Source organism: Vollenhovia emeryi, unplaced genomic scaffold (genome assembly GCF_000949405.1).
Source record: "Vollenhovia emeryi isolate VEMERY1.0 unplaced genomic scaffold, V.emery_V1.0 DF939144.1, whole genome shotgun sequence".
NCBI lineage: Eukaryota > Metazoa > Arthropoda > Insecta > Hymenoptera > Formicidae > Vollenhovia > Vollenhovia emeryi.
Window position 1 is genome coordinate 291,422 of NW_011967222.1, and position 18,718 is coordinate 310,139.

General features: G+C 48.6%; 3 protein-coding genes across 7 annotated transcripts; 2 read left to right on the plus strand and 1 right to left on the minus strand.

Moving 5' to 3' along the window:
* Positions 1-25: 25 nt before the first annotated feature.
* Positions 26-5,948, plus strand: LOC105566458 (zinc finger Ran-binding domain-containing protein 2). Of its 2 annotated transcripts, XM_012020475.1 has the most exons (8): positions 26-2,943; positions 3,204-3,256; positions 3,457-3,538; positions 3,933-4,257; positions 4,347-4,435; positions 4,500-4,541; positions 4,692-4,754; positions 5,001-5,948. In XM_012020475.1, exons 1-7 carry the CDS (start codon positions 2,873-2,875, stop codon positions 4,732-4,734), a joined length of 705 nt encoding a protein of 234 aa, XP_011875865.1. In that variant the 5' UTR covers positions 26-2,872; the 3' UTR covers positions 4,735-4,754; positions 5,001-5,948. The 2 variants fall into 2 exon arrangements, with proteins under 2 accessions (XP_011875865.1, XP_011875866.1); XM_012020476.1 differs by lacking the exons at positions 4,500-4,541; positions 5,001-5,948 and having other exon boundaries at positions 4,692-4,812.
* Positions 4,854-11,843, minus strand: LOC105566457 (protein BCL9 homolog). 2 transcript variants are annotated; one of them, XM_012020474.1, is made up of 7 exons: positions 11,419-11,843; positions 11,055-11,269; positions 10,444-10,654; positions 9,999-10,363; positions 9,435-9,900; positions 9,138-9,345; positions 4,854-9,023 (listed from the first exon to the last, which is right to left on the minus strand). In XM_012020474.1, exons 1-7 carry the CDS (start codon positions 11,702-11,704, stop codon positions 7,046-7,048), a joined length of 3,729 nt encoding a protein of 1,242 aa, XP_011875864.1. In that variant the 5' UTR covers positions 11,705-11,843; the 3' UTR covers positions 4,854-7,045. The 2 variants fall into 2 exon arrangements, with proteins under 2 accessions (XP_011875864.1, XP_011875863.1); XM_012020473.1 differs by having other exon boundaries at positions 10,444-10,729.
* A 1,307-nt stretch (positions 11,844-13,150) lies between these two features.
* Positions 13,151-17,090, plus strand: LOC105566461 (integrator complex subunit 12). Of its 3 annotated transcripts, none has more exons than XM_012020481.1 (5): positions 13,151-13,386; positions 14,060-14,276; positions 14,346-14,711; positions 15,198-15,270; positions 15,342-17,090. In XM_012020481.1, the coding sequence occupies exons 2-5, from the start codon at positions 14,118-14,120 to the stop codon at positions 15,548-15,550; spliced, it is 807 nt and encodes a 268-aa protein (XP_011875871.1). In that variant the 5' UTR covers positions 13,151-13,386; positions 14,060-14,117; the 3' UTR covers positions 15,551-17,090. The 3 variants fall into 3 exon arrangements, with proteins under 3 accessions (XP_011875871.1, XP_011875870.1, XP_011875869.1); XM_012020480.1 differs by lacking the exon at positions 13,151-13,386 and adding an exon at positions 13,462-13,887; XM_012020479.1 differs by lacking the exon at positions 13,151-13,386 and having other exon boundaries at positions 13,462-14,276.
* Positions 17,091-18,718: the final 1,628 nt, after the last annotated feature.

Genomic DNA, 18,718 nt, shown 5'->3' on the forward strand with positions numbered 1-18,718 from the left:
ATCCGTATCTGACATTCTGACACTTGCAATTCTTCCAGGAAACGCCGGGCCGCTTCGTACGAGGATAGAACCTGCATAGGAGAGAGGCAAAAAAAGATACAAGTTCCGTTATGGCACGTTCCTTGTGGGTTATTAAATTTGGTCGTTTTAACAAGAGAGAAAGCTAGCAGGATATCGTAGTTTTGTTCTTGAAAAAATCCCTTAGGAACGTGGAAATTGCCTCAGAAAGGCCTCTTGGTAAATAAATCGTTAATTACGAGGTACCTGCCACGAGAAATATCTGTGGAACGGTAATAATATCACGGTGGCGAGATCGTGAGGCAAGGAGTTAGCGTTGTTCTAACGAGCTGAAGATCCAAATTTAAATTCGATCAGAGATCGTTGATTTTTATTCGATCGCCACCTCTCGGGGGACAATGGTAAACCACCGAGAGATGCTACGAGCATCTTTTTTTCTATGAGCGAGTCGCTTGGAATATGTTAATTGTAGGTCCCATATATTTGATGAGCGTACAGATACATGCAGAGGAGTTACGTGTCTAACAAGCTACTAATGGGAAGAAGAATGATATATTGTGCTCCAAGTCAATTGAAAGATTGTAACGTTGGGAGCATAACGTCTCATCATTTATTCAAAGGGACGTCTTTCAAAAGATCGGGTAGAACATGTTGCAGGAACTGGAGAATGGCCGCGTCGTTCCAGTTTCCGGAGCGAGTGCCAATACCAATTGGAAGAAGAAGAAAGAACTGGAGATAAATGCGAGCATTCAAATGAGGTAGCAGCGAGCACAATCAAATTATCTTCGGCAGTGCCAGCCCAAATATTGACTGCAAGCTGGTGTTGTCTCTTCTAACGAGCGGCAGCAGGAGGATTTTTGTCGGCCCGGACGTGGCTGTTGCATTGAGGAAATCATTCCGAGTGAAACGTGACTTTATAACCCACTCCAAGCTCATCGGTCCAATTTTGAGACATCCTGTATACAATGGAATATGTAATTATATTTATTATACAAGTATAATAGAGGTAAAATGGAATATGCAATACATGCTGTAAGATATGTCATTTTTTAACATTAGAATATAGAGAATTGTAAATCCGTTAAAAATATTTTCACGCACGGACGTGCATACAGTATTATATAAAATTACACGTCAAATATGTCCAGGCATATTTTTACACTGCATACTTCTATACAATTCTACACAGTTCTATACAACTTTTAAGAGGAAAACAATCGCTCATTTATAAGTACAATACAAGTTTGTACAATTGTACACAATTATATATAATTATAAATAGGCAACGTTTTACATTTAAAAAAACTGTTCATATAAAAGCACAGATAGATCTATAAAATTACACAGAACCGTGCAGAATTGTAGAAAGTTATCTAGAAATATACAACGTAAAAATGTGTATGGACATATTTCATGTATATGTTTGTATTTATTCAAAGACAAATTTTTTACCAGGAAGAACATATTCCATTGTACCAATTTTTCATTCGTGCGCTTTAAAACTGGTTGTGCTTAAAAAATCGAAAGGCGACGCAATCGTGGCCGGTACTGTATACATTATATTATATATAGCTGTACAAATATTGATAGAGGGAAAGTCCTCTGTCATGAGATTGGTTTCCAATATGAGATAGCAGGTTTTCAGCATCCAAACTAGTTACGCTTAAAAACTCGAAAGGTGAGGTAATCACGGCTGGTACTGTGTACATTGTATTATATATAAATATACAAATATCGATAGATCGATAGACGAAAGTCCTATTATGAGACAGCGGGTTTTCAGCACCCACCCAGAAAACATTTTGCGCGCAAACATCTGGACATTGTGACGACGCACTTGGATAGAGTTTTGCCTGCGTTGCTGAGCCAGTTTTGCACGCGAGTCGATGGATATTTGCGCGCAAAAATAAAAACGCTAACACATGAGAGCCAGCCACTTGCGTGCAAAAGCACAGACTAGACATGTTCGGGCAAATCTCATACAAATCTGCAAGAATTCCCAGCACCAAAGCTTTCAGAAACATTGCACCGTTGCAACGTTTTCTGAAGTGTTTCTGAAAGCTTTGGTGCTGTATGGATTGTTATCTAGGCAGATTCAATCGTAAATCTTGTTTTCGCAACGGGTTGTACGATCCAACGGTGAATCCTCCACTAAACGGAATTCGCTTCAAAGGCAATGAATTCACGGTGGGACCAACTGATGCCTGTTAATCTAACGGAGACCCCGCTATCTCGTATTAGGCTCCTGCCTCATAATAGGAGACTCCTCTGTAGTCTCTCCGTGTGCTGCTATCCTGGACCGCGTTCAGAAACACCACCCCGAGTGCTCCAGCGTATCTTTCTATCCTTGTTCAACACACGGTGAGAAACTAGGATAGAGAATGATACTCTGGGATACTCGGGTGGTGTTTCTGAACGTAGCCCTGAGGGGGGCGAGAGGCGTAGGGAATTCGTGCGTCCGTGGAGTACGTGGGGAATTCCGTGGGTCCCGACGATAAGGATGCCGGGCCCGTGCGCGGCCGCGACACATACCGTTTCGATACCGCGTCAGACATCACGGCGCGCTCGTCCGATTTGCATGCGCATCTGTCTAGCGACGGTCTCGGCAATTGATACCAGTTAACACCACTTGTAAGCAAGGTACCGCTGCACCGCGGCTCCGTTTCTACGCGGGATGCCAGCAGTCGTTGCGGTAAACTGGTTGTTCGTCGATTAGCGGCTGCCGCGACAAGACGGTGCGACGGGACAGCGGAACACGTCGCTCGCCACCGCGGACGGCGATCGCCGCGAGGTTAGGCACAGGGGGCTCGCGTAACGGAGTGCACGGCGCGGGCCCGAGGCACGCGGCGCCGAGATGGACAGCAAAGTGGACGACGAGAGCCAGCGCGGCGTCAACGACGGCGACTGGGTCTGCCCTGACTCGCAGTACGTAGTTTCGCCGTGACAATTCGAACCCTCGATCGCGCCCCCTCCCTCCACCCTGTGATTACGTTTTTATCCGCCTGAAGCTACGGCCCACTTGACGAGGCATCGGTCTTCTTCTCTTTCCTTTCGATTAAAAAAAAAACAAAAAAAGAAAGAAGCGTTCGCGGCGTCAAGTGGAGCACGGCCCAGGTCAGGACTCGCGCGCGTCACACGACTGAACAACGAACCCGCTGTGACTCTCCTCTCTTTCCTCTTTCCAGATGTGCCAATATAAACTTCGCCAGGCGCAACTCCTGCAACCGCTGTGGTAAAGGTACGCAGAGCAGGCGCACAGTCTAATTGTTGTAACACCGACGCAAGGGACTGCTTTGCGACGTGCAGCAACAGTGGTTTAATGTCGAGCGTAGAATGCCGCTTGCACGTTAGATAAATAAAAGTAGCATTCCAAGTATTTGCCATGTGAAACATTTTTCTTGGACGCTCTTTATTTATCGATATGATTTTCTGATGCAGATAGAGGCGAATGCCCGAAAAAGAAAAAATTGGGTCAGGAAATCGGAAAAGCGGCCGCGGAAAAAAGTAGAGGTCTCTTTAGGTAATGTTTCACATTTGGTATGAGACTACTTCTTATCAGCAATAAGCGTATGCGAGAATCAGTTGTATGCAAATGGTGCATGAATACATTATACAGCCGGTGGACACGAATGACGAGTCGCACGTAAAAGAAAACATGCAGCGAGAATTGGGGGACGGTTGTGGCCATTCGGGCGTAAAGCTGACGTTTTTTATGCGTACAAAGGGATCATTAGATTGCGATGTTATGCGCTAGATTGTTGGAATAAGTGTCGACGATTTTTATTTTGTCAGACCTGTTGTAAAAACGAGCGGTGCAGCGCGACACGCGCAACGTTAACGTTATTTCACACTTAGTCGTGTCTCCCTTTCAAATTATCTCGAGACGTGCGCAAAGTATAAAAATTTTATTGCAGCGCGGACGACTGGCAGTGTAGCAAGTGTGGTAACGTAAACTGGGCACGCCGGCAACAGTGTAATATGTGCAACGCGCCCAAGTTCGGCGAGATTGAGGAGCGCACGGGATACGGGGGCGGGTACAACGATCGAGGTGTCGTCGAGTACAAGGAGAGGCGAGACGATGACGACGAGTACGACGAGTTTGGGCGGCGTAAAAAAAAGCGGAAACTGGAGAAAAACTCTGACGACGACTCGAAAGACTCCAAGTACAGCAGCCCGTCGCGTAGTAAATCCAGAGACAAGGAGGAAAGGGGCAACGTGGGCGAGGAGCAGGAGGAAAACGTAAAAAGTCTTTGTTAAGCTTGAACCAAATAGCAGCGATCCGGGGTACTTGGCGGATGCTTGCAGTTAATCGGTATCGTAAATCGTAGGAGGAAGAGGAAGAGGACGAGGAGGAAGATGGTGATTTATCTAAATACGACCTTAGCGAATGGGATGACTTTGCGCCGGCGAAAAAAAGGTAATTGTACATGCAACCGCGTTATTATCCGTTGCGAACATGATTGTAAACTTTTACCTTTCAGTACAAACGGAAGTACTGCATCTTCGGAAGCGCAACGGTCAAGGTAAATTAACAGCGGTAATGCAACGCCAAAAAAAAACTATATATATGTCTATTACTGCATTAACATGACAAACGATGCTTTCCTGCATTGAATTCACGACGTGAATTTGTGTCAAAAACGTTTATTATAAGGCATGAAACTTATTTACAGAAACGGAGATGATCGGCGCGATTCAGGCACATCCAACCAATGAAAGGCTGTACAAAAGGACAGGTTTGACTTGGGTTTCGGGTATAAAATTGAATATGATGATCAGTTGCAGACAGCATACAGTGTGATGAATTTTGCTAAATAATGTATAGTCCCAGATCCTTAAGGCTTAAAGTATAGCTTGCTTTTATTGCGATTATATCTCGGTATATCGCGTAAAGACATCGAGTAGAGAGATTAGCGTCGATTTAGCAAACCGTTGAGAAGCGCAAGTGTTGTTCTCATTCAACGTATGAATTTTTTTTACAGGTGAACCAGGAGACGAAGGAACGCAACCAGTGCTCGGCAACTAAGAAGTATTCACAACGCAACAAGTTTTAGTAATTTAGTATGCACCTTTGGATATAAAGTGGCCGATAACGTGTGACTTATTACAAAGGGAAGTCGTCTAACGATAAGCTTTACATTTATAATTGAGCTCATAACTTCGTTGATCCTAAGAAAGCGAAATGTAGGTCTTCTATTTGCGCGGGTATATCGTTGTTCTAACGATTGCAGAGTTTATGAAAAACTACTTCGGCGCAAGTAGTGTGTTTCGCCAGCGAGATTTTGGAATCGACAATTCCAACGTGAATCTATAGAAGAAATTATACACAGCTCGTTTTACAAGCTAAATATGACGTTGTAGAAAAAGATCTTACTCCTAATGTAATAGATGGTGTCAACGCTCTGCGCAAGCCCCGTCGTCGCAGTGTTCTAAGATTCCTATTACTTTATCACAAACGTAACGTATGTCGATGTAGCCGTGTCACTGCTTCGCATTGCTCAAGTTGCCTGAAGGAACCTAACTTCTCTTCTTTTCTCCCCTCGTCTATCTTTTTACATCATTCGTCTATGCATAATACTCGGATTAAGACGGACAATCGTCAAGTGTAGTAATTGAAGAATCATTCCCCGAACAGAGCAGATATGTATTTTGCATCTTTTGGAAGAGACCAAAAGGAAAGGATACGTTCTCTTGCTTTGACTATCACAGATTTGAGTAAGTTGAGAAACAGCCTGCTCACTCCGAAAACGTAGCGCTTTTTTTTCTTTTAAATTAGTCACGTTCCATGTCTCGACAGATACGGAACCCTTATCGTGAACTCCGACGGCCGTTCTTGAATCGCAAAACGATTATCGATCAAATATCTTACTGACTTCTTGTAAATATCTTTATTTTTCATTTATAATAAAAATCATTCATCAACAACATAATTGTCCTTAGTTCAATTAATTCTTTCCTTATATTGTAAACTACAGGTAGGGAAGGAGGGGGGGGGGAAGTCATGATTATGCACAGAGTTGGTCATAAGGGAGGATTGATAAAGGAGCGTCGGGGACGGGCGATATCGAAGGATTATGTTGCAACAGGTATATATATATATATATAATATATATAATATGTATAATATGTATATGGTATATATGTACAATAATAAATTTGAGCTTGTTTGACTATATTTAAGTATTTTAGATAAAGGAAGGATGAATTACGGTACCGACGTACCAAAATCCTCTTACTCATCGTATCATGCATTCTCCCGTACAATTACTTTACCCCGAGCAACCATTATGAACAAAGCGCAAAAAGAGAGAAGAGATCGTACTTGTTTTCTTCCTCTCTTATGTTTTTTTTCTTTATACTCGAGCTATAGTAACGTATTTCTTAATCTAGCAATATACGTCTCGATCGTTGAACAACGACTCCTACGAAAAGAGGGGGGAAAAAAACAGAAAAAAACCAGATTGTACATCAGTATTTACACGAACGCGTGGGAGAATATTCGTACATCTCCATTATTAATAGGATTTACAAATAGTTCCGGAAGATTTCGGCTCGAAATTACACCTCTAAAACATCGAAGATAACAGATTTGGAAACGCGACAATCGTTGTCGCGGCCCGGAAATTAAAGAGAAGAACAGAATTTAAAAAAAAATTCATATCAATATATAAATAAAGAAACCAAGAGAGTTAACGTTAATTTTCATCGCGCGTCAGTCGTCAGGATCATTCTTGAAGGTAACTCAGTGATGCTCGTGAATATCCATCGTTCCTTTCGCTGTCCTTTACATCATTAGCACAGTTTGCACTTCCAGAACTATCTCGCATGATTAATAGAAACATCCCTGATAGACGAAAGATAGAGATAAAGATAGATGGATAGATAGAAAGAGAGCAAAAGAGATATTGAGAAAGAGAGAGAAAAAGAGGGATGAAAGGCCACCGTAAACATCGTCCTTGTTCCCGTCGTCATTCTCGTTCTCGTCATCGTCATCGTCGCGATATGAATCAATACCGGGCAGCTACGTTTACTTCGGCATGAAAAATTGTTGATGCGAGTGCGAGTTCGGCGGTGGATGCAAATTAGGATGCGGCGGCCCGCTGCCTCTGGTGCCGGTGGCGTAAAGCTGTTGCTGGAAGTTGTGAAACTGTTGAGCGTAATTCGGGTCGGACATGCTGGGTCCGCTGCCGACGAACGGGCCGGCCTTGAAATTGCTGGTCGCGCCGCCCATGCTCGGCGGTAGAGGTTGAGTAGCGTCGGGCGGTGGTCCCAGTCCCATCGGACTGGCCTTGTTGCCGGATACGCCGTACATGCCTGGATTCGGCTGGTTCGGCAGGTTCGGCAGATTCGGCAGGTTCGGCAGGTTCGGCAGGTTCGGCAAGTTCGGCAGATTCTGCAGATTCTGCGCGACCATGTCGGGCGGGAAGACTTTGTCGGAATCCATAGAGCCGCCTGGGAAGACGCCGCCGCCTACCATGTGCTGCATCCGCATCAAGTTCGGTTGCGGTCGCATGTTGCCGACCGGTCTCATGGACGGGTGCATGTTGCCGGCGGTGTTCATGGACTGGCCATCCATTCTAGGTGAGGCGCCCATACCAGGGATCCCGGCGGCATTCATATTGGACGGCATACCGCTATGCGGACCCCCCATGCTGTTCGGTACACAACCGTTTGGGAAGTACTGAAGGTTCACGGAGGGCGACCCTCCCATCTTCGACTCAAGATTGGACAGCGGATTGGTGAATCGCTGAAGGAAGTCTAGACTGGGTGGGCCCCGAGGCGCGTGACCGACGTTTGGCCTGGCCGGCAAGTACTGTATAGTGTTGGGTGCATTCGGCTTCACTTGCACGTTCGCACCGTTGTAGGGACTAGGCCCTGCAACCCCGTGGCCGGATATCAATCTTGGCGGAGGCGCGTGTCCCGGGTCACCGCCGGGATAAGCACCACCGGGTGCACCGACCCCCGTGTGGCCGCCCATTATTCCGTGGCCACCCATCATAGCGGGATGTCCCATCTTGCTGGCGACTCCGCCGGGGCTGCCCGTATGCGACGTGGTAGGGCTGTAGCTCGTTGGAGGACCCGCAAGACCCATGCACATTCCGCCAACCTCGTTGCCAGGTTCAGGTCCGCCGGCTCCTCCCATGTGACAGCTGCCATTCATCTCGCCGCCCATTTGCATCATGTGCATGCCGGCATGTGGATTACCAAACGGCATCATGCCGGCAGCATTGCCGGAATGCATGGGTTCGTTGCCCAACGAGTTACTCGCCGCCGTGTTCGTAAGCTGCTGGCTCATTTGCGCCAGGGATGTTATTGGATCGAAACTTGAACCCATGGGGTTGCCCAAGCCGCCGAGTCGACCGCCAATGTTGTTGGGATTGAGGGGCACATTGTCGGATGGTTGACTCACGTTTATGGACGGCCTGCCACAGGGGAAGGAAGCGGGACCGCCACCGGTGGGGCCACCGCTCATCGACGGCACTACCGTCGTATTGCCGGAATTATTCGGATTGATCACCGTAGGCTGCTGTTGTGGAGGCTGCTGCTGCTGCTGCTGCTGCTGCTGCTGCGACTGCGTCTGCTGTTGCTGCTGCTGCTGCTGTTGTTGTTGTTGCTGCTGCTGCTGCTGCTGCTGTTGCTGCTGCTGAGCATCTTTTACGGACGGTGGCGACGTGTCGGGTTTCATGGTAGGCGATGCTGGCACTGTTCGCGGTGGACCCATACTGTCGGGTAAACTGGTGTTGTGCGGCGTCGGACTACTTTGCGCACTCGCGCTGGACTTGTTGCCTGGCTTCGCGGGATCCGCTGGAGTGTGCGGCGCGGCGCTGCCCGGCGTGTGCGGTGTGTGTGGCGTGTGCGGACTGTGCAGAGAACCGGCGAAGCCTCGGTTCATGCTGTCCATCTGTACAGGACTCGCGCCCTCCGATCTAGTAGGGAATTGATTGTTGCTATCTAAACTTCCTGGCAAGATTCTGTTGGGCATCTCCGAAGAATTACCGGCGTTCCTGTTGTCAATGGAAAGAGGAGCATTATTTGTTTATACAATTAACAATCAAGACTTTTTTCCGCTCGAGTTATGTACTACTAAAAAGTTGTAGCGGGAGAACGAGAATACTCACGTAGATGAATTGCCATCCTTCAAACTTGTGTTAGGTTGTTTTTGAATGGTCAACTCTTGCCCTTCGAACGTGCTAAGGTATTGGAGTTGATGAGGGCTCGGTACCGGCATCAGATTTGCTTCTTTCACGGCCGATGCATTAACGTTCCCAGCGTGCTGTTGCTTCTGTTGAGCCAAGGATTGTAGTGTTCGGCAAAACATACCGTCCACTGAAACGAAACAATTTTTCGTGAGCCACACTTTAACCAAATCGATGAAAACTTGTTAACGAGGATCCCTCGGGGCGCGCGAAACTTACCGTTTGATTGTTGATTGATAGGAAAATCGAGGGAAGCATCCTTTTGAGCAGTGGTACCACTAGGACTAAGTGCAGCAATATGGGAATGAGAGACTGGTGTTCCTGGATTGCTGTGGTTCAGTCGCGTCGTAGAAACGGCTGCTGTGGCCGCCGTGGCGACCGTCGGGTTCGGAGAGTCCTGGCTCGTCGGGCTCTGCCCCGGCAGATGGCTGGTCCTCTGATTACCAAGCTGGAACTGCCGGTTGCAGTCAGCCGGTGAATTCAGAGCGGAGCTCGCGCGCGGTGACGGTAGCGACAGATTGCTGGTTGGATTGTTGGGCGACGACGGATTCGGGCTTTGAATCGCGATTGGCACGCTCGCGGATCGAGTCGTCTGATGATACGGTGGTGGCGGGCCTTGACTTCGCGGTACTCCAACCATATTGGAACCGCGCAATGGTACTGCGCCAGAACTGCCGACAGTTGCCTACGATATGCGATGAGTTTACATACATTATTTTCACGATAAACATTTTATTCAATTAAGCTTATCCCACAAAGAAAGGAAGAGAGAGAGAGACATACCTTGTTCTTTCCATCGAGAAATTGATGTTGCAATTTATGCCAATCCATAGACGGAGAGCATTGATTTGGTACGCCAACAGGAGGAACATTCGTCGAAGGACACGACACCGCCGTTCCTTGCGTCCCATCTGCTAAAGCATTGCCAGATTGATCCTCCTTGTGACCAGGAAATAATATCATTTGCATCTTTCGCAAGGTCGCCAGTTGGACTTCTCTGTGCTGCCTTTGCTTCGGCGTCAAGTTTTCGTCTGGAACTTTGACACCTTGCAGAGATGGTTGTAAGCCTCCTGGGCCCGGGCTCGTTGTGCCACCTAACAAATTTGGACTGTGGCCCATGGTAGCGTTACTAGCAGGTTGAGGGTTGGCTGCGTTGAAAGATAACAGGACACGTTAAACCACGCGCGAAGTAAGTTGACGATTTCGATTTAGATAAAAAAAAGATTACCTGAATTACCAGGTGAATTCGGCACAAGGCAAGGCACGTCTATATTTCCATCATCCAATGATGGTTCAGAATTACCGAGGGAGTTTCCGCCGTTTATGTTTCGCAAGTTAGGTTGCTCGTTCCAAAATTGTGGAGCATTTGGATCTAGTGCTGGTAAATCCGGGGGTTGTTCAGTCGGGAAAGTATTATTCGCATTTCCCTGATGGCCTTTCTGTTTCATCATAGCAAGATTATTTAACCATTGAGCAGGATTGTGTCGAAATTGATTTACTTTATTTGGATGTTTCTAAAAGAATAAAAATGGTAAATATATATTAATGGCAATAAATAAATAATAAGTAACGTGTGACGTGTATGAGAAAGACAAATCACCAAAAGTAACGTTTCGTACGAGGCATTTACATTGAAAGGGGACAAATCGAGCGAAGAAACCAATGATAAACGGACGAAAGAATGAGGCTGCGAAACGATAAGTGTACTACGTTGGCCAAGAAACTATGCGAAACTGTTCGATAGAATGAAAGATGTAACTTCTGTAACAAGCTGCTCGTGTATGTCATAGAGAATCTACGGTTGCTTTCAGTGGGAGACAATTCGATGCTGCACAATACCTCCAAATATTTCTTAGTGCCTGGCTGTGCACAATGATAAGCGAGGATCGAATTGTATTCGCCCCTCAACACCGTCTCCGCGGCTTTATTCGCCAACGTTGTAGAAAATACAAAAATCTGGCTCTGCTGTTGCATGTACTGCGCCTCCCCGCTGCTCGTGCTAGTTCCCATCTGTTTTCCCACAACATTACTGACAAGTGGCTGAATGCTGTCCGCTGTAATAACATTTCCACTATAATCTACAGCAAAAAGGACAATCTGATTAATCTAACGCAAAGCGCGCGGACGAAGGTAAGCAAGTGCGTGCACGGCGTACGAGTGAATACGAGCGTAGCTCCGCGGATACGAGTCGAGTTAATCTTACAAGGTAGATCGTCAGCGGGATTGTTCGGGTCTCCCTCCTGCTTGACCGAATTCAGGATGGGCTGGCTCCCGTTGGCGCTCTGGTTCTCCCCGGACATGGCACCCTCGCCGTTGGATGGATCCAAGCAGGGGTCTCTCGGGCACTCGGCGGTGTCCTCGCCAGTCGCATCGTCGTTCCCACCCGTGCCCTCCTCCTTAATCTTAACAGGGTCGGCGTCAGGCTCATCCTTGACAACCGCGCTAGGTGGACAACAACTAGGCTCGTTGGGCTTCTTTTCGGTTTTCATGGCTAAGAGCGTTCCGCGTTGGCAAACGAGCGAGCGTGTCAAGCGTGGCTGCTACGGGCTCAACAGCGGGAAAAGACGCATGGCCACACCAGCACCAGCGTCACCGGACGCCCCGACGATCGCGCACGGCAAGCGGGGTAAAGAGCAACGGGGTGGGGGAGGGGGAGGGGGGCCCAACGACTTGTCTTGAGAGGGCAGCGAGAGAGAAACAGGTTAACGGCGCGACGCGGCCCGTCCGGTCGAGCGTGGATCGCGCGCACTCACCAGGCAGCACCCACGAAACCGTCCGCGGCACCAAGCATCGCCATGTGGCCACTCGCCGTGGGCTGGCACGTACGGTACGGCGGGGCCCGAGTCCGTCGCGCGAGAACGCGTCCGCGCCCCGTGGCCGGGGATGCCGCGTAGGGGCCTCGCCACCTGGATAACCGGGGGGCGAGCCGTCGCCGTCGCGGCCGGAACGGCCGACTACGCTTAGCGCGGACCGGCTGGGAGCTGCGCCGGAACGCGACGATAGTCCCGTAGCACTGATCCGCGTGAGGGAGAGTCCGTCCCGAGTGTCAGCCTCGCCTCCACGGCGAGCGCATAACGCACCTTCTCGGCTGCTGCTGTTGCTGCTGCTGCTGCTGCTGCTGCTGTGGTGTGTGTCGCGCGCGGCTGCTGCGGCTGCGGCTGCGGCGGTGGCGGAGCGGCGGCGGTGCGCGGCGCATTCACCACGCCGCGGGGCCCACTCACGGAGGACGCGGCGGGTCCGGGTATCAAACGGCGGTGCGAGCGCACGCTGGCTGCGCGACTCCGGGTGTCCTCCTTGCCGTCGTACGCGCGAGCATTGTTCTCGAGATCCCCGACTTTATTTGTCACTTCATGGTCGCTTTGATTATTTATTTCTTTTACGCACGGCTGCCAACTGCCCGTCGGTAATTCGACGGAGTCGCCTGCGAGCGCGCCGGACGGAGACGGGACGATGCGCGGACCGTGCGGCGGAAGCGGGACGCGCGTACCGTGTGTCGCGTCGCGCGCCTGCGCGCTCGTGCCGCGCGACGGAGCCACGCTCTCGCCGCGCCGTCGCCCCGCGAGGGTTACTATTTTGGTCTTTCTTTGGTTATATTTTCGCCTTCTCGTCGCCTCTTTCGATCGCGCGGCGGCGGCGGCGGCGGCGGCGGCGGCGGTGGTGGCGGCGGTGGTGGCGGAGGCGGCGGAGCTGCCCGACCGCCTCCACTCGTCGCGTCGGCGACGCGACGAGAGAGAGAGAGAGAGAGAGAGAGAGAGGATGCTTTTGCCCCCAGATTTTATTTCGCACTCGAATTCGCGAATCGAACAGCCTCGCGAGATCGAGTCTGGAATGCGCGCAGGGGGGGGGGGGGAGGCGGGAGCGAGTCGCAGAACTCGCAGAGGCTCGCGTGGCGATGCACCCCGCATTCCCCGAGTTCCCGGCGGCCGCGGCGGACTCGTAGGTGTCGTGCGCTCAGTTCCGGCGGCACTTTCAAACTCGCGCGGGCCGAGTGAAGGCGCGGCGACTCCGGCCGATAAAACCGCTCGCGTCGGGCCACGTCGGAGACGCGTCCCGTCCGCGCGCGGACGAACCTCCGACTCGCGGCCCCGCGACCCGCTCCGGCCCGCTTCGAGCGAGTTCCGTCCCCGCGGCACACGCGTAACGTCCCGAGAGAAGAATCCGGCAGCAACGGGTGAGGTTCCCTTTTTTTCGAGTCGGGAACGCGCAGAGCTCTCGATCGCGCGTTGTTGCGGCGAAGAAATTATCGTCGAACGCCACCCCGTCCGCTCGATCGGATCGTCGGTTCTTACCGAGCGCTCTTCGAGACGCGCGTCCGGCTCGTCCGCGGGCCCCGTCGAGAGGCGCGCCGAGTGGTTCGCGCGATAACCTAGAACCGGGCTTCCTGGCGACGACAAAATGTCGATATCGCGCCCGGCGTGACCGAGCGGAAGTCCTCCGCGCCGTAAACCCGCGGGGCTTACCGCGCGCGAACCGAACGAGAAACCGCGCGTCTCCCGTGGAGCGCGCAAGGTGAAAACAAGCGAGCGCGAACGGTACTTGTCCGCGCGAGAGACCGCGGGCTTTTCACGCAGCCCCGCACTCGTGCGCTCGACGAGATGTTTCGTGCCCGAGGCGCACGCGGTTTTTCTCACCGTTGATTCATAACCTGTGCCTGGACCCGGTTTTTCCGATCGTGAGTCCTCTCTAGCGCGAGCCCGCGAAAAGCGTGCAAAATTTTACCGACCAATGTCGAATTCGCCAATGAAATCTTTCACCCTTCACGAGCTCACGCTGGAGGGAACTTAAGGGTTCGTGATCGAACCCCTGGCCCTGGTCGTCGAGATTACTTAACATTCTTTATGCAGCAGGGGCGGGGTTGACGCCGCGCCGAGAGAAGCAACGAGAACCGAGCCTGGCGCAGGGATGACTCAGCAGGACCTGGATCCCCAATTCACGCAGGGGCTGCGACTCCTGTACTCCAGCAACAAGGACTCCGCGGAGCAGCTGCGAGCTCTATTGGACGAGGCGATCAAGCAGAAGTACGGGCCGTCCAAGATGCTCTCCAATGTGCTGCAGCGAAAGGTACCCCGGCGACAGTCCGTCCCGTCGACGTCGAGCTAAGGCTTACCCCGATTCGTTTTTTTTTTTCAGTACATGATGGAAGAGCCGGTGCTGAGCGATCACAGTAGCAGCAGCAGCAAGAAGAGCAAGAGTTCCAGCTCGTCCAAGCACTCGAGTAAGTCGAGCAAGAACAGCTCGCCGGTTAACTTGCCGGCGCGCGACACCCCGCCGGACATCCTGCAGTCGGACGACACGCTGGCGCTGGAGATCCTCGAGGACGATCTCACGTGCGTCATTTGCAAGGGGATGGACGTCGGGGCGAGGAACAGGCTCGTCGAGTGTCAGGAGTGTCATTCCCTGTATCATCAGGAGTGCCACGTGCCCCACATCCTGGACTCGCAGATAGATAACGTGCCGAAACAAGTCTGGTACTGCTCCAACTGCTCCAAGTCCCAGGTGTGTGTGTGTGTATTCACCCACGTTCACAATGCGCGCGGACAATTCCGCCGAGCACGTTTTATACATCGCGCTATCGCTTGTAAAAAGATCTATGTTATTAATTGTCCGTCGATAATGAATTTACGTTAAGTTTCAAGGTAACAACACTGCGCATCTTTTACTTGTCCAACGTTGATGCGAATGCTTTACTGTTTAACTACAAACTTTCTCACTGCAATTTTATTGAATTATCGCAACAGACGCGGGAAATCATGTAAATCTCTTCCCTGCGTTGTGCGCTAAATTAATTTTTACGTATTTGTTGTATATGTTTGATAAATTGTTAAGTCTACCAAAGATTCTCTTCAATTCGTAAACTAATAGACAACTGTAAGATCCATTTTTGGAAAAAGAAGATTCGCGTGATTTTTCTAATGTTGTAATTCGATATGACCACAGTGAGAGAAGCAAGTCCTTGTAAAATAAATGATTGTTACAATTTAGGTCTCGAAAGAAAGGAGCTCGCCAAAAACTGTGATAGAAAGCAAACCTAAGGAACAGAAGAAGTCTAGCTCAGGTGAGTGCAAATATACGTTCGTAATTGGTACACGTGTAAAATTAATCGCTGAACTGTTAATCTCTTTGTAGGCAGTGGAGCGAAGATGACACCAAATATCCATATCATTAGCGCGGACAGAAGACTGAAAGACATGATGAAGAAGGCTAAGCAGGACAAGAGAAACACAAGTACTGCCACGGGTTCAAAGAGCTCTTCATCCAGTTCCCCTGCATTATCCTCAGCCAAATCTTCTCAGGATAAATCGTTATTATATAAAATAAAATCAGGGGTAGAATAAATTGCTTAATTCGTGAAAGAACAGCAAACGTAACGATAAGATAGTATAGACAGTGTACTTTATAGAAATAATACGGAATAATTTTTTTATTGACAATGTAATTATTTTGTAATTAATTTTGTTAATCTGGGAGAAAGGGCGACATTTTTTGTTGTTACTTTTTATGAATATATTTTCGTACGACCAGAGAGAGAGAGTGTGTGTGAGTAAGAATCGCGCGTCCATGATTTATGACAAAGACAAAAATTCTAGATAGATGATACAACTAATGTGTATTTATATTGAAGTTTAATCTCGAATTACATTCAATCGATATTAATACAATTGGGCCTTTGTGTAGTGTCTGAATTTCTTACTGCCTATATAAATACAATTCCATATTATACAATTTATTAATAATTGTACAAACGTGCCATGTAAATTTGTTATTTTTAAGCTTTCGCATTATTATTACAAAAATATTAAGTATGTAGAAAATAATGACATAATATTACTATCGCTAATAATTATTACACACGTAACATCGTTCGTAATACAAGTCTGCGTTGATAGTTTTAATGTAAATATACAATAGATCATTTTTTAATACCTTTTTATTGAGATATTTATAAAAGGAAAGCGATAAAATTATATAAACTTCACATATCTCAAGATTACGCGTTAATTGTACTATTATATTTATATATATAGCATATACACAATTTTCGTCACCGAAATCAACTCGTACCGAGTACGCTGATTTATTACTGGCGTGGCGATACAACATCGACGCCGGAATTGATGTTAGTGTCAAAAATGCACAGTGGAAAACTATAACACACGCGCCAAGTACGTTCTAATGTATACAAGATATACATGTAAATTCGTGTATCCGCGAATGCGGAGGTGGTTTAGTTGCGACATACAAGAACTCCGAATTAACATAATAACGATTTGCGTAACGACACTTGACGACTTTTGGGTAGGATAGTACCGAAAAATTCACGTCTTTCGCATCCGTATATTTATAGTAACGATATTTATATCTTAGCGCATCAACGAGCTGTGATAATTTTGCACGGGCGTGCGGCGTTGTGTATCGCGCCCGTCCAATTACAATAAATCTTTACAAAGACCTCTCGGGGAGAGAATTTTGAACCTCCACGAGGGATCGGAGGAGCGATCACCATCTCCACGCGTATCTCCCGCGGGTACGGCTCGGATGAATGGCGGCAAATTACAAAAGATCCAAATTACAGGACCACCGCGTGTCCCCGATCCTGTAAGGCCGATTACAGCGGGTCTGTACAGCCGAGGCTGTGCGGATGGGCAAAAGAACAACGAGGAGATAACGAGATACGAGTCGTTTATAATACCAATATATTTCTTGCAATTTTCGCATAAGATGCAATTAGTCATTTGTCCCTACGTCCCATCGAGAATTTGGCAAGAATTATTTCGTTCTCTCGAGTGTCACTTAAAGTCTACTCGTGCGCGAGATGAGAGGTGGGAGGGGTGGGCTCAAGTATTATGTACAATGGAGGGGAAAGAGAGAGAGAGAAAGAGAGCTATTTGCGAGGGGTTGAAATTACATGCACGCACGTACACACACGCATACACGCGCAACAAGCGTGTAAGGGCATTGTTGCGCTTGGCTTGATGAAACAGAGGACAGACACTTTTCCAGGATACTTTTAGTGCCAATCAAGGCTCGTCAACGTGACGTGACAACACGGTCGACGTCCCTTCTTTTTTTTTTTCGCAATCTCGGACAATCCGCTCGAGACACATGTCTTTCCAGGACGCTGATTCAGAGCGGAGCAAGGACAACAGTTGCCCAATATTGGTCAATTACATTATCAGCGATAATTAAAATAGAATACAATCGAAATGGGGAAACGGGGGATTCCCCGGTGGAGAATGTACAAATGTCCGACGGGGGAAATTATCGGAATCATTCTTTCCACCCCCTCTCTCTCTCTCTCTCTTTCTCTCCCTCTCGTCGAAGCTTAACAAAGAGTAATAATCTTAACTCGACACACGATGTGTTCAGATTTATCTATATATATACTACGAAGCATGACACACTAATTTCGCCCCGAACACGAACGCCTCTCCTCTCTCTCAGTCCGTTATTAATTACAAACGTTGAATTGCAGAATTGACAAGCTTTTCAGATGGATGGAGTCGACTTCCGAGCGTACGCGGCCCGCCGGGGGACTCTGCCGCGTGCGCCTTCCCGGTATTTATTTTAAGACGCTCGCACGGTCCACCTCCGTGGCCGCCGTTTTTAATAAAATATTCAGCGGACGCCGCGCATAGAGGTGGCGTCAATATTTTACCGTTCGCTTCTCCCTTCCCCGACCCTCCCCCTCCCTCCAACCCCCCCAACAGCGAGCATACACGCACGTTCACTCGCCCCTCGCTTCCGTATTATTTTTATCACACATTCTTTTTTGTAACGAGCGCATGGAAATTCAGAGGCGAAAATCTTGGCGCGAGAAATGTAGGACAGACGCAGTTCTTTCCCCCGATCGGCGCGGCGGCAGAGCTGCGAGCACTCGTACGTTCGCGAAGTATAGGGTGACGCTATATGGATTCTATCGGATCGCGCTCGAACGTATGCCCGACATATTTATATCTTACATGCCGCACAGGGGTATCCTCCAACTGAATTTCACGGAAATTAAAAAAAAATCGCCCATCGGGAGGCCAACTGGCACCCGATAACGGCGACTTACATGTATGCGTGTGTGCTGTGTGTATGTGTGTACATATACGAACACGAGCGTGTCTCCACGTACGTCAATCTGTACCACGCGATATACTCGAGAGGACGCAAAGAGGAACGGCCGTGTCTCGCGCCCTCGCAGCACGCGCTCCGCAAATCCGTAGAACAATATGTACCGAGAACACGCTCAATCGAGAGTATCCTCGCAAGTACCTTGGTGAACATTTTTCACGTGTTTTTTTGACGTTTTACGTGAATCTCGCAATTTTTCAATAATTTTCTCGACAACTTTTCAGGTTTCTTTATGGATTGATACACTTCAGAAATACCGAGACAATTTAGATCCTTTCTAGAATCTTTCACACGTACGAATCTTGAAACACTCATGGGATTTCTACAATTTCTCATTCTACATCTCAGAAACAAGGTGCTTTCCAGTAAAGGCTGGTCTACAATAC

Excerpts from the sequence above, each read along its gene's own strand:
- LOC105566458 (XM_012020475.1), top strand. The coding sequence starts at position 2,873 with ATGGACAGCAAAGTGGACGACGAGAGCCAGCGCGGCGTCAACGACGGC. Across the intron at positions 3,539-3,932 it reads AAAAGTAGAGGTCTCTTTAG|CGCGGACGACTGGCAGTGTA; the intron begins GTAATGTTTCAC and ends ATTTTATTGCAG. Across the intron at positions 4,258-4,346 it reads GCGAGGAGCAGGAGGAAAAC|GAGGAAGAGGAAGAGGACGA; the intron begins GTAAAAAGTCTT and ends CGTAAATCGTAG.
- LOC105566457 (XM_012020473.1), bottom strand. The coding sequence starts at position 11,704 with ATGAAAACCGAAAAGAAGCCCAACGAGCCTAGTTGTTGTCCACCTAGC. Across the intron at positions 11,270-11,418 it reads TCCCGCTGACGATCTACCTT|CGGACAGCATTCAGCCACTT; the intron begins GTAAGATTAACT and ends ATGTTATTACAG. Across the intron at positions 10,364-10,443 it reads GAATTCACCTGGTAATTCAG|CCAACCCTCAACCTGCTAGT; the intron begins GTAATCTTTTTT and ends CTTTCAACGCAG.
- LOC105566461 (XM_012020481.1), top strand. The coding sequence starts at position 14,118 with ATGACTCAGCAGGACCTGGATCCCCAATTCACGCAGGGGCTGCGACTC. Across the intron at positions 14,277-14,345 it reads CCAATGTGCTGCAGCGAAAG|TACATGATGGAAGAGCCGGT; the intron begins GTACCCCGGCGA and ends TTTTTTTTTCAG. Across the intron at positions 15,271-15,341 it reads ACAGAAGAAGTCTAGCTCAG|GCAGTGGAGCGAAGATGACA; the intron begins GTGAGTGCAAAT and ends ATCTCTTTGTAG.